At 36.5% G+C, this 13675-nt stretch overlaps 2 protein-coding genes across 2 annotated transcripts; one reads left to right on the top strand and one right to left on the bottom strand.

Annotated features, from left to right (window-relative positions):
• Positions 1 to 371: 371 nt before the first annotated feature.
• On the top strand, positions 372 to 3368 carry LOC145910583 (transmembrane protein 185A-like). The gene is made up of 7 exons (XM_082997769.1): positions 372 to 492; positions 886 to 1062; positions 1252 to 1465; positions 1767 to 1936; positions 2304 to 2391; positions 2599 to 2719; positions 3093 to 3368. Exons 1-7 carry the CDS (start codon positions 455 to 457, stop codon positions 3341 to 3343), a joined length of 1059 nt encoding a protein of 352 aa, XP_082853895.1. The 5' UTR covers positions 372 to 454; the 3' UTR covers positions 3344 to 3368.
• Positions 3369 to 4213: 845 nt separating this feature from the next.
• LOC145910582 (ubiquitin carboxyl-terminal hydrolase 38-like) lies at positions 4214 to 12389 on the bottom strand. The gene is made up of 15 exons (XM_082997768.1): positions 11714 to 12389; positions 11091 to 11208; positions 10780 to 10903; positions 10303 to 10538; positions 9976 to 10098; positions 9683 to 9823; positions 9262 to 9464; positions 8150 to 8318; positions 7843 to 7921; positions 7405 to 7478; positions 6893 to 7157; positions 6400 to 6614; positions 5609 to 5756; positions 4714 to 5048; positions 4214 to 4357 (listed from the first exon to the last, which is right to left on the bottom strand). Exons 1-15 carry the CDS (start codon positions 12220 to 12222, stop codon positions 4214 to 4216), a joined length of 2883 nt encoding a protein of 960 aa, XP_082853894.1. The 5' UTR covers positions 12223 to 12389.
• Positions 12390 to 13675: the final 1286 nt, after the last annotated feature.

Below are 13675 nucleotides of genomic sequence, written 5' to 3'. Positions count from 1 at the left end.
TCAAATGCATCATTATATTTTACTAAAAAGATATGACGATTGCAAGAATAAATATATTTAAAAAGAACTTGTTGATAATTTAATTGCATTTTAACTTTTCTCTGCTATTGCTGGCATTTGTGATAAGTTTGATGTATTTTTTTTAAATAAGTTTGTTTTTGCAACAACAAACAAGTTGTCTCGATTTTACACCTAGCGCAATGTCTTTTTTTAAAAAAATAATAATATTATTTCAGATTCCAATATTATTTTAGCCTACAATTAATAGTAAAATATCAATAAATAACCAAAATTTAATGCAAATTTTTCCTGGTCTCATTGGACGAAGTTGCGTTTTCTAATGAAAGATTATGATTTAATTTCTTTTATGCGAAGCAAAGTTGGAGTTTTGTGAATAATTGTTTGTTGAAAACAAGTCGCTGTTTCACTTCGGGAGGTCGTCGTGCATCCCGGGATGGACCTTAAAGAGGTTTTTAAGGATTTTAACCCCAGGTTAGAAACTATGTTCTTTCTATGGACTGCTCCATTGGTTTACAACGCAATAAGACTATAGGTAGTTTAAAAGTTAACTCAAAAACCAATTAATACCAAAGAATGATAAGTTTGTTAGCATAGATAATGTAAATTGATAATTAGGAAGCATAAAAAAAGTCTGATATTGTGTCACCATAGGCAAAGGAAATTTATACTGATCATAACAAAGCAACAGTATGTAAAATGTAAAGCAATGACCATAGAACTTGCTAAGCTGTAACCAACCAAAAACTGCATTTAATTATTCTGTTCCACATTCTGAACTAAAATCCCAACTATCATAACCAACAAAAAGTACTCAGAAATTCTGCTTTGTGTTCATGAAAAGCATGTGTTTTTATTCCTTTTTAGTAAATTTGCGTTTTTCTCCTGTCTACTTCCTCTGTCAATACTGATTTCACTTCGATTGAATGGAGACATTGATTGGTCGATGTGGATTCTGTTCATACCCATGTGGTTTCTCAACCTATGCGTGATCATAGGAGCCGTTATAGGCAGTGTTGTCTGGTGCCGGCATCCTGAATACAGGTATCTCATCTGTTCCTATGTGGTGCTTGTTGTACTGTAGTAAATTATATTGTATATTAAAAATTTGGACACAGCAGCTAACTACTGATTGTACTTGATTCTTGATGTTGTAACTTTTATTAAACTTGCCAGGTTTTGTTTCAATGGTGAATGAATTTAGTGTTTATGAACATTCTTGCTTCTGTTAAGAGTGGAAAATAATGGACACACAGACTACAAAGCCATGCTGATCACAGTTGGGCTCCATCTTCTTCTGCTCATGTTTGAACTTTTACTCTGTGACAACGTGGAGTCTGGAGGGGAAAGAAATATGTGGATTCTTGTTTTTACTCCACTGTTTTTCGCATCCCCGGTTGCCGTGGCAGCTTGCATCTGGGGTTTTAAACATGATCGCTCCTTGGAGGTTAGTGACAAATTCCTTGGCCTTGCTTGTTTAACACTTACTTTCGTCAATAGTTTTCCCAAATGTCTAAGTTTTGTTTTCATTTTAAGTTTGGAAAACTAACATTAATGCATTCTTTGGCATTAGGTGTCGCACACGTACTTTCTAAATTATTTTTCCGAAATGTTAACTTTTATGTTTATACCTCTTATGACATTTTGAACATATACATTTATTTTCATGTTTTCTGCGTATAAAGCATATTTTGCAGCAGAATTGGGAACTTGTCAGATGTAACAAAAATCTATTTTTTGTATTTCAGCTTGAAGTTATTCTTTCACTGAACATTTTATTATTTATCTTTATTGCACTTCGTTTGGACAATATTATTACATGGAGTTGGGCTGCAGTTCTAATTCCGTTGTGGATTGTTATGTGTCTTCCCACCATAGCTGTACTCTATTACTTTATTTGGACGCTTATATTTTTTAGGTGAGGAAAATCAGTATTTAAGTTTGTTTTTATTGATGTCTTTGCTCGGCAATATAAACATTCTCACTTACTATTTGAAACATTTTTATGTTCAAACCAAGCCGTTTGCCAAACAAAATCATAAGTTTGGAAAAGTATAGAATGCACATTCTCATGAAATGTGCCAGCTGCTGCAAAATATATAAGAATAATAACACAAACAAGAATAAAATATAAGTAAAATTTCTTGTCAACAGTATATATTATACTCAGTACATGGGAGACTTTGTGACTAAAATAAGCAAAACATGCAAGATTACACATGGTTGGGTTACATTGTATCAATTAAGCAAGTGTTTACTTTGAAGAACTGTTATTTCTTTTCCAGATCAACATTTCCAGAGTCAGATCGTCGGTCGCATTTAGTCATGGCCTGCACGTGGATTCTTGTTGTCATTCCTTTGCTAACTTTTCAGGTGAGTACAACATAACGACCATATGATTTATAACGAGTCAACTATAATGCTTTCAACATGACCAATCCCATTTTAGTATAACAGCTAACTTGTTGTATAAATTACACTTAAATATGTAAAATAATAAATAAAATGAAGAATATGGAACTAAGCTCAACATGATGAAACTATCAGTTGAACATTTAAACTTAACATGTTTTATTTCAGGTTTTACTGGTGTATCGTCTCGATGGGACGTTCATACCGTGGTCCAACATATTTATTCCACTCCACATTAGTATTCTTGCTCTCATCATTGGAACATTTGGAAGCAAAGGTGGAAACAGATGTAAGTGTTTAAACACAAAAACTTAAATTAAAATAGTTTTGCTGCCAAAATCCAGGCAAAAAATCAAAATGTATTTTGTCTGTTCTTTTGACAAGAATGTTTGATATGTTTTTTCTTGTTTCTTGATGTAAAGTAAACGTTTGTGATTCTTGAACATTTTTGCGTTCACACCCCAGTTATAAATCTACCAGGACAATTTCTTCGCATGTGTGTTGTTTTCATGACCAGAAAGCTGACTTAACTTGTTGTTATTTGCCTCAATATTTCTGGTGAAACATATATTTTATTTTGTCACTTATGTTGCTTGAATTGTTTCGATGCACGCACGGTTTGAGAACCATGTTAAGTGATCTAACAAGCATGTACTTTCCAGGGTGGTTTGGGATCAGAGTGGATTTCTGCCAGTTTATGCTCAACCAGTGTCCTTTCATGCGTCTCTATGGCAACATATCGTACAAGTTTCCCTCTGCCGACGACCGCCAGCCTGGGGACCTTGGTGTCCCTTACACAAACTCTCATCTGTACGGGACTTCCCGCAAGGACGTTTCCAAGGACATTCACATCGAAGGTCACGCGAAGTTCGACACTGTGGTGCCGGTTGTGTCAATAGACTCGCCGGATTGAACCAACTTTCTCCCTGTTGTACTTCTGTGGTGCTACTGCATGTTGTAAATTTCTTGTTTATTGTTGCGATCATACACAACACACACAAAGGCGAGGAATTCAAATCAAGACAATCTAAGCAATCGAATGAAAATGACATAAATTCTAGTTTCAGCGTTGAAATATTGGTTTTTCTATGTAAGCGTACAAGGGTATCGTTATGTGATAATAAACGACAGTCATTGCAAAAACACTACTGAAAATAAAGAAGGTTTTACGAAATAAATATTGGTCGAGTACAAAAATATATTTGACCATTGTTGCATTCCACATGAAGAAGAAGTTTCAAAGTGTGTTGCAAAAGAAAGAACATTCAAAAATATGTCAAATCGTATTAGCCACAATGTCTGATTGGATAGAACACAGTTCATCGAAATGATTGGGGACTTTGTATTTCGTCACAGACAATTTAAGTCAAAATGTTAACAAGCTGTGAGGCTCTGAAACGAAGTCAGTCTCATACAAACTAATGGATTAGTTCACCGGTATCCGCATGTCGTATTGCGAATAACAATTAATCTCCTCGTGCTGAAGAACACGGGCAGGAAATATTCTTCCTTCAAACTGTGCGGATTCAAGTGTAGACAGAAAATATCGACTGGAACAAGTTGTTGATGACGCTACCAAACGTAATGTTGGTGTTTTGCCTGAAGACGTTTGAGACATATTTAATAGTTTTTTTGGAAGAGCTTTTATATTGGCTCATTTATTGGAACTTGTTTCAGCCATTTGCTTGAACAAAATGTCAGACGTGCGTCCGAAATTCACATGAACCCATTAATAAATATACGACGTCACAACTAGGACTCAAATAATTTAAACTACAAGCAATCAGAAAACTAATCGGGACCCCTGCAGGGAGTTCCCCCCGTCACCCCCGCCGCAAGATGGGGGAGGAGGAGGGGGTTCATCATTGTTCCAACCAAGAACATTCGAACTGGGGGTTGTTAATCGCTTTTTGGCGCTGAGAAGTTCCTGCAAACCAAAGACACGCGTTTGTCAGCAATAATTATAAGTTGCAAAATGTGCAAAGATGTTTAAGGTCATTGATATTAAATAAACCTTTAAACATCCAAAAAAATCACAAAAATTTTTGTTACAAAATAAGCCGGAAAAAGTTTGTCAAAACACAAACATTAGGAATCTTCAGATACATTTTGTGTACAATATTTAATGGAAATATTAAAGTCCGCAAGAAAAATTAATTTTGCTTTCAGGCTAGCATATATGCAACGGTTTTCACCAAGTACATGTTCATGCAATGTATCGTCTATGGTTGCACTTTACTCAGTCAAACATCCAACAAGGAAAACTAATAAAAGATTTCTTACGTTCATAAACTTCTTGTTATCTTCCTCTATAGCAGCGATAAGTTGCTGCCTCACCAAATCGTGACCATCTACACTCAAACTTAAACGTTCACTTTCCGATCCTTCTACTTTCCTATACATCAACACGTAAGCTGTGTCTCTCAGGAAGGTGGTGGACAAATCCTCTATGCTTGTGAATGTGGTTAGAGTCACGTGGCTGTCGTTGAACAGATACCATGTGTTTTCGTCATCAGGTAGGGATCGGGCGTAGCAATAGTAGTGCCCACTTTCCGCTGATGCTCCGGAATGAACAACGATCGCCCACAACTTGTAACTTTGCTGTTCTTCTGTCGAACCTCAAATGTTGGAAAAAAATTAAAACACAACGAAACAAAATTGTTGTGTTTTAAACAGTTTTTAAGAGATTGGGGCTTTATGAGTCACTACACGTATTAAGATACCACGGACACAAAGTGGCAAACAGTGATCATCTCTTCGTGCGATTTTTCTTTCATGTTTTTCGCGCCATTTGCTGCACCTGATGAAGCGAAAACAAGCTCGCAAAAGCTCGTGCGAATAAAGTTTTAAACAGTCTGTCTCTCATCAAAACAGTGCACCAGCAAGTACTGTAGGTATAAACCAGAGACTGACACGGCGCAATGAATAAATTGAACTTTAAGGCAGGAATTGTTCACATGTAATCTATAGGTTTTTTTAAACGTATTCAATGTGTGATAAACTTGATCCATTTATTCAGCTGCTTCACGTAAATTTATTGCTGCAGTTGTGTACACGTCCTCTACGCACATATTTAAAACCACTGCTTCTGGCTGAACAAGTTTGATAGTTTCATGAACTCTGTCTTGTGGTTGTATTTCCATTAACATTTATGTAACTTAAATACTGATGAACTTACCGTTCATTGGTACGTTAATATCAGGTTGGATGTGGACTTTGTCGACGATCTTGGTTCGTCTCTGTTCTTGTGTGTTATACGTAAATCTCATCAAAGTTAGAACGAGATAAGTTGGGAGTTTGGTCATTTCTATGTGCTTTGTTGCGTCCTGACAACAAAACAGAGGGGGTTTAAATTTGTTTACAACGAGAAAACACACGGACATATTTGCAGGCATTGTTCCATCTTATAATATGATCAACTTAAACCTTTTGAAATCAAGGTCGTGAGTTCAAACCTATCGAAAGTTTGATCGTACATTTATTTTTATGATGCTGCGTTCAACTTACAATAATTTATGCGATAATTTACATCGATAAAACTTTTACCTAAAACTGCGACCTTGACAAACTTTTTATAAGAAAACTTGAATCATTGCTACCGGAAAGAATACGTTTAGTATAGTTTTTAGTTAGAGTTTAAAATGTAATCCAAAACCTGTACAGTTACAGACATTATACTATTGTAAATGCAAATACGAGGATATCTAGTATTTAAATCGACCAAAACAGATCTTTGTTCAAACCACGAAATACATTTTGTAAAAAAGTTGTAACAAAATAAAATATAAGTAGCGCCAAGCAGCAAAACATCACAGTTCCAGTTTAACTACTTTCAATGAATATTAACTAAAGTCTGAGACAACCAGGGTATAAACTACTGAAGTACTTTAAAAAAAGGAACTTAAATAACTCGACTGGACAAAACCAGCCAAAAAAACAGAATTTTCCGCAAAAATCCAATCCTATCACCTGTAATTGTTCACATTGACTGCAGAAATATTTGTTATCCCCGTCCATCCTCTCATCCGACAAATAATTTCCAATCAACTCAACCAAGTTGTGACTCCTCGTCGACACTGTGACGTCATCACCGTCTTCGCTGACGTCAGCCTGGCTTTGTACGGGGAATCCCTGCAGTGGAATTTCGTCAATGAACGCTGACGTCCCTTGATTGTCTTGAGGTTCTGGAATTTAGTGAAATATTTGTGTGACGTCACACAATATAGCGGGCGAAATTAGTCCAAGGTGGGAGTGTTTTCAAAAAGTGTCAACGCCACTAAAATGGCGGACTTGTCAGGAAAGTTTGCGTGGAAACTTCCATGAAATCAACAAATCCTAATGCTTTCCAACGGTGCTTTGTCTGTTCTACGCTCATCACAATATCACGTGATTTGCACAACTTCATTGAATATGAATTATTTCAATGATTTTTCCCAATATTTTGTTCAAACTCTTCATTTACCAAACACTTTTGTTCCGCTTTCAGAACTTGTTCCAGATCCGTTAGACGGCGCACCAGAGCCCCTTTGGTTAGGGGGATCTCCCGCCATGCAACCTCCTTTTCCACGCGTCTGTGGTTCGCTGGCGACATCTAGCGGTAGCGCGATATCGACGAACGACTCGACCCGTGATGAATGTGACCGACAGGTGTCGCACACGATCGTCACTTTCGACTCTCCGTGAAAAAGATCAGAGATTTTCGTCTGCGTTGTGGCGGTCGCTTGGATCTGTGTGAAAAAATTGTGAAAAGAATGGAAACTTTCTCCTCAACAGCGCTTTGTTAGTTTGCAAACAATGAACAACTTTAAAACCGAACAACTTCTGCGCCAAAGAACAAATTTTTGTAAGAATTTTTAACTCTACAAATCTTTCAATTTGTCAATAAATGCACAAACGTAAGATCTTCAAAAACGTTTCAAACAATTTTTTCCCCTTTAGTATGACAAAATTGGTTCAGAAATAAGAGCAACGTACTTCCTGTGGAACGTCGGTTTCCATGGCGTTCGGTGATGTAACAATCTGCATTGTGACATCAGGAGCTGTTGAATCTGCATGAAAAATCCAAGTTGATGAAAATTCGCGATGCGGGTCAAGCGTTTATGAAGGTTTAGATTCCATTTTAACGGCTACTGTGGGATTCTGTTAGGACTTATTTCTATGAAGGATGAACGAATGACAACCTCTCGCACAGTGGGGTCGTCTAACTTTGTTCTAATGCAGGGGTTCTCCCCACATTTTTGCCGGTGGACAACCTGGCCAATTTTGAAATCTTTAGACCCCCAAACACCGAATAAAATTTTGAAGAACATTTTTGGTGATGAACAAGCAGTATGGTTTGGGAAAATCCCTGTGAACCCCCGGTTAGGAAACGCTGTTCTAATGACAAGAAATCAATTACTTTCAAATTACCACCTGTTGGAATAACCGCTAAAAGTTGTTTTTCTTCTTCCTCCATCTGATCCAGCATAAACTTCAGATATTCAGAACAATCCTAAAATAACAATTTGTTTGTCAATGTTCAGATGTACAAATGTTCTGCTTAATGGCTACCCTCCAAATACACCAATACGCATTAGAATTGAAACAACACGTTAAACTGTCTGTAGCAATTTTAAGTTCAGATTAAAACCTGGGCTAATCTCTTCATCCAATCAGTCACGTTTTAACAAATCACGTCACTGTATGAACTGATAAAACAAAATTGAAGATGGGGAGCCACCTGTTGTGTTCCAGATGTGAACCAGGATGGTCGGGATAATTCGGCGAGGTCTTTCGGTTCGTAAGCCAACCTTTTCGTCAACAATAAACTCGCAAAAGTTTTTTCCAACATTCCGATTTTTGAGTTGGCGGGAAACCGGTGACCAAACTGGAGGATCTTGAACCGAAATCTGAGAAAGATATTTTGTAATATTTTCACAATTTCGCTTGTGTTAAATGATATCTGTAAAGACAAGGAAATTATTTTTTTCGTGTAAAATGATTCAGTTTGGGGTCTCACGAGACACAAAACAGGAATAAGAATATTTTTGGTCACAATTTTTATTCCAAAAATGCTTGAGATAAGATGATCCATTCACTTGCGCTAGTGGAAATAAGAAAGCTTGTACAATTATGCTTGTTGAAATTGGCGCTGTGTTTTACTGCAAACTATGATGTTCCAAAAATTAAAAAAAAAATTGACAAAAATTATTTTATAAGAATCGTAAAACAGCAGCGCTTAAGCCATCGGTGGTCATCCAACCGAACCCTTACAATTATCTGATACGAGAATTGTTTTCGAAACACATCCGCAAATACCGGTATGTTTTTACAATGATAAAATCGTTGATACAAGTTACCGGTGTTTGTGGAAGCACACAGGGGTCAAATTAAGTGGGTAATTACAACGAGAAACAACTGGAGGCCCCTTTAATTTCAACCCAAATATATTTTAAATGTTTGTACATTAAAAGCGAGTTTAGTTCGTGGCATGGTAAATATTTGTGCAAAAGATAATAAAGTATAAACGATTTTTTTAAAAGGAGTCGTGATTTTAAGGACCTAATTTTTGAGCGGGTTGTAAAAATCACATTTAAAAGTGCATTATTCTAAGGAGGTCGATTAAATCCCTGGCTAAATCTGTTCTGCGGCGGAATGAACAATAATCCACCGAAGCGGAAATAGAATAAAAAATGTTTCAATATTTACATTGCCACCTAACACTGCTACGTAAATCACTTTACACGTGTATTTGCTTCAACAGTCGTGAAAACGAAGAAGTTTAAGAGACATTTGCCCGTTGATGGCTTTTCTCAGAAATTCTTTAAAGTTTTCCAGTTTTTTGTTTCATACCCGTTTGCCATGAAGAGAGCTTGTATAACACTGTTCATATAACACGTGTTGCCCAAATTTACTAAACCGGCTCTGTCTGTTTCCTTCGATCTGACGTCAAAATAAAAGTGTTCAACTTCTTCAAATGTCGATTGTGAAGAACTCGACCATGAACTCATTTTTAAAGCTGCATCCAAATCTTTTCTCCTGGGTTTTGGATATTTCTAATGGAACAAAAGCTTTTGTAACATTTCATCTCACCTAAATAACTTGTTCGGATACAAGTGTGAACAAATGCATACAAAACATATAGTAATGGCTTTTGTTAACACTTAATAATATCAAGTTTTGGTTGGCCAACGTCTGTTGTTTCACAACATAAAAAGTTACACCACCATGCTTAATACACATTTCACTAATTTTACCCAGCATGTAAACTCACTTCTATAACTTTTAATATGGAAGTGTAAAGTTCTGGGAATCCAGTATGCAGATACATCTGACAATAACACATATTGGCAAGAATCTCCAAACTTTTTTTCTTGCCTTCTTCATTGGTTTCAGCCTCAATGTCTTGAAACATCTGAATTTAAAACAGAAAGGCAATAAAAGCAGAACTCCAGAACAAAACTAAACTCATGTTGTTTCAACTAAGACACAATTACAGAGTGTAGTTTTGATTTCTATGTGAGTCTCATGGCTCTTGTTTTCACAAAAAAACATAAGCTGTCAGACCTTTGGTATATGTGGTAGAATGCTGTGGAAAATATCAGGGGAAACTCTGTAGCTCATTAACATGTGAACGAGAACAAAAAGTGCAGAATGGCGAATCATAGGAAATCGTAAGCAGGAGAAAACCTGAAACAAATTATAATATTTTAAACAAAATCTACATGTTAACTCAACGCAGAATAAAATCAGGAAGTTTACTATAATACATTCAGTACTCATTATTAAAAATATTTGGTTGACAAGCAACCAAAGTAATGGCCAAACATACTACTGTACTGAGTGTGCAGAAGAACAAACATGGCAAAATGTCCAACATATTCTTTACTCTACCTGCTTGCAAGATTTCATTGTGACGTCAATAAGCATTGAAAACTTTCTAGCTTCAGCAAGTTCAGTAAAAAATCGCAGGATCCAAGTGTGCGCTCCACTTGCTGTTGGCCACGAAAGCCACATTGTCATCCTTGTTAATGCCAAGTACATACTAGCATCAGAAATCCTCCTGTCGTTAACAATTTCATGAACAACTGTTTGTGTTAGTTGAACTGGAATGTACTTGACAAGGCACCCTGGAAAACAAAATTGTTTGATTAAAACCTTTTTACTTTTGTACCTGATTTGGCCCAACATACTTTAGTAAAGTTATGAGATTTTTCAGATTGTTTAGGTCAATATATGGTTGAAAGTGTAACTTAACATAGAAAGATAATATTTCCCTTTTGTGTCCCAATCCCACGAATTCCCAAATATAAAAAAATTACAGGATAACAAATTTATAAATAATGTACACAAATTATAAATCATTGTCACCCAATGCATTTGAAGGTTCTTTTTCAGCAGAAATAACTTTAAAAATTTCCTCCAATGATGGAAGTAAAGTAGCTGGCTCTTGTTTCCAAATAAATTCCAATAACTTGGCAATATCGGTGACATCCTTCCAAAAACATTGAAAATTACAAATAGAATTCACAAATATTAGAATAACTTCCTTGATTTCTTTACATCAACACATTTTTATGTGTGTACAACATAGCAGCCAAAATTTCATATTACAAGATTTTCTGTTGATAAACAATAAAAAAACAAGACTTTTTGTTGATAAACAACAATACTAAGCACACCTGAACGTAACTTGGGATTGCTGCAATACCACCATTAATCTGGAAGTCACTCATAGCATGAATAGACAAAGTACAAATGGCAAATCCCTTTGACATTGGTGGAACACATCGTGGGTGTCTGTAAACAAATACTAAATTAAAAACAACAAAAAATTGTCCAACCATACATTGTAATTTCAAACTAAAATAAGTTTTTGTTGCACAAGAAATAATAGTTGTAAATTCACCAAAAAGGTCTCCGCTAAAAATTGGTGTCGTCTGTTTTAAAAATAAACCGCGTCATGAAGTGGCCTTGAACGGTTACGGTTCAATTATTTTTCAATAACACCCGCCGACGTGTGAAGTCCATGTTATGCCAGAATACAAAACTTTGATGTGTAATTGTATTTTTTTCAATGAAAAGTATATTTATTTTAAATAAAAGGGATAACAGACTTGGCATTTTGGCACCAGTGAATGTTAAAAGATCAATTTGCAGATGACCCTGTGTCAGGTGAAGTGAAGTGGTTCGGAACGCCACACAGCGCAAACAAATGTCACAGTTGACTAACCATGAACAAAAGTTCTTAGCACAGGGGGAAACAGTCAACTGAAATTCAATACAGTGCAAGAACTCCACTTACTTAGTTAAAATTCTACACACAGCGGCAAAACTTTTGTGATCCTGGCTTTCGTAGAGCAACTTAATAGTTTCCGCTTGAAGTATTAGGCAGAATTTTTTGTGAATGTTGGTTTGTTTGTTGACACAGCTTAGAACCACTTCAATAACCGACATTCTTCTTGGCACGGAAATATTCATTACAAACTGAACTTCCTGTGTTGAGTCTTTAGAAATGGCTAATTCCTTCCAAACTCCATTCACTAAACTTTCTATTGAGTTTGTATCAAAAATTTCTTCCAAAACCTCAGTGCATACAGGAAGGATAAGGTTCAGAATACTTTGTGACTCAACTTGTTGAAATTCATCACCACAAAGTACAAAATGCACACAAACACTGACCGCTTTCTTTTTCTCCTCTGTTGGTTTGCTTGGTAAAGTTTTTACTGCTGTTTTCTTGATATTTTTTAGAAGTTTGATTTTTATATCCTTCGGATGTTCAGATTTAAAGGTTGCTTCGATAAACAAATCCATTTTAAAACTCTTCCAAATTTTCTAAATTTGCATCACTAAGTTATGTACCGAACCGTATTGCCAAGGTTCTTCCAATGTTACCAGAGATGCGAGTCGTCTACCAAGCGTAAAGTTTCACAAATTTATGTTGCCATGACTCACAGGGAGGGTGACTCTGCTACCTTCAAATCACATTACGCTTAGCTGTCCCAACAAAAAAAAACCAGGGAAACTACCTCGAAGTCCAGACCCATTCAATCAAGCGTGAAATTTGTTATAGTTGTTTTTTTGCGGGTGGCGCAGGTGACACACCAAGTAGTAAAAAGTTCTTTGCCAACCGTGCTGGGCATCCTAAAAAATTCCATGGGATTTTTCAGTCCAGAATAAAACATAAATGTGATGCTTCATGTGTAATTGTGATGATTAGTGTTGTTGTGCAATATTCTTCGAGATAAAACATTTACACGAGAGTCTGGTCCAATTACGATGTTATCGGTATCCATAACAATGTATTGTTGTATTTCATACAACATAAACGGAACGGAACAGCTGTGCACACGAACGTAGGTAACAATAGAATGCCCTTGACGGCACAGAGGATCACTTGTATAGAAGGGGGGTCACGTGGCCAACTTATACAAGCACTCATGCGAAATCGGAATAACAAATATAGACGAACTGGTGGTTTCACCAACCGACCGGAACGCGTACGCAGTTGCTTAATAGACATTTCTACAGGCCTCTCCGCTTCTCCATTGCTTGTTGATACTGCATGTGTAAATAACTCGAAGTGTTTCTGAGATATTTAACAGTGTCTCGATGGCCTGAGCGGTTATTGAGTCTCTTCGATTGTTAAATCTGCTTCTGCCTCGTTCTCACCAGCAAACCGCTGATACCAAAATAAGTTTATTATCAGGCTATGGGAATAAATCCCAAGCCGGCGAATAGCTTGTAGAGTCTCAGTAATATTAGCAGTGTAACAGTAATAAGATAAAACAAGTAGAATCGAATGGAATCAAATGGAATCGAATGGAATCAAATAGAATCAAGTAGAATCAAATAGAATGAATTTACCGGTCTCAACTGGGCTCTTTAACGCTCTCCATTATGAGAGCTGATTGGTCAATAATGTCACGTGATATCATGAGGCGCTTGAAGTAATATATTGCAGGAACATAAAATACAGTACACATCAAGATTATCTGTGGGAGCGGATATAGATGATTCACGCGTGCTGTATTAGCAGTCGCTTGTTCACACATTCTGTTGTACACTAGCTGAAGGAGTTGATCCTCCTTGTATTATTTTACTCGAGAACATTCGATGAATTTATCATATGGGCCGCAGTATGGGATTGTGCAAGCGCTGGCCTCTGTGACGTATGTTACACACGCAAAACATTACGCAATACAAACACTGGTTTCTGTGACGTATGTTACACATGCAACGCATATCGCAATAGGTAACGCTTTAG

This window comes from Ascidia mentula, chromosome 8, assembly GCF_947561715.1.
Source record: "Ascidia mentula chromosome 8, kaAscMent1.1, whole genome shotgun sequence".
In the NCBI taxonomy this organism is placed as follows: domain Eukaryota; kingdom Metazoa; phylum Chordata; class Ascidiacea; order Phlebobranchia; family Ascidiidae; genus Ascidia; species Ascidia mentula.
This window is presented reverse-complemented; position numbering and strand designations above follow the sequence as displayed.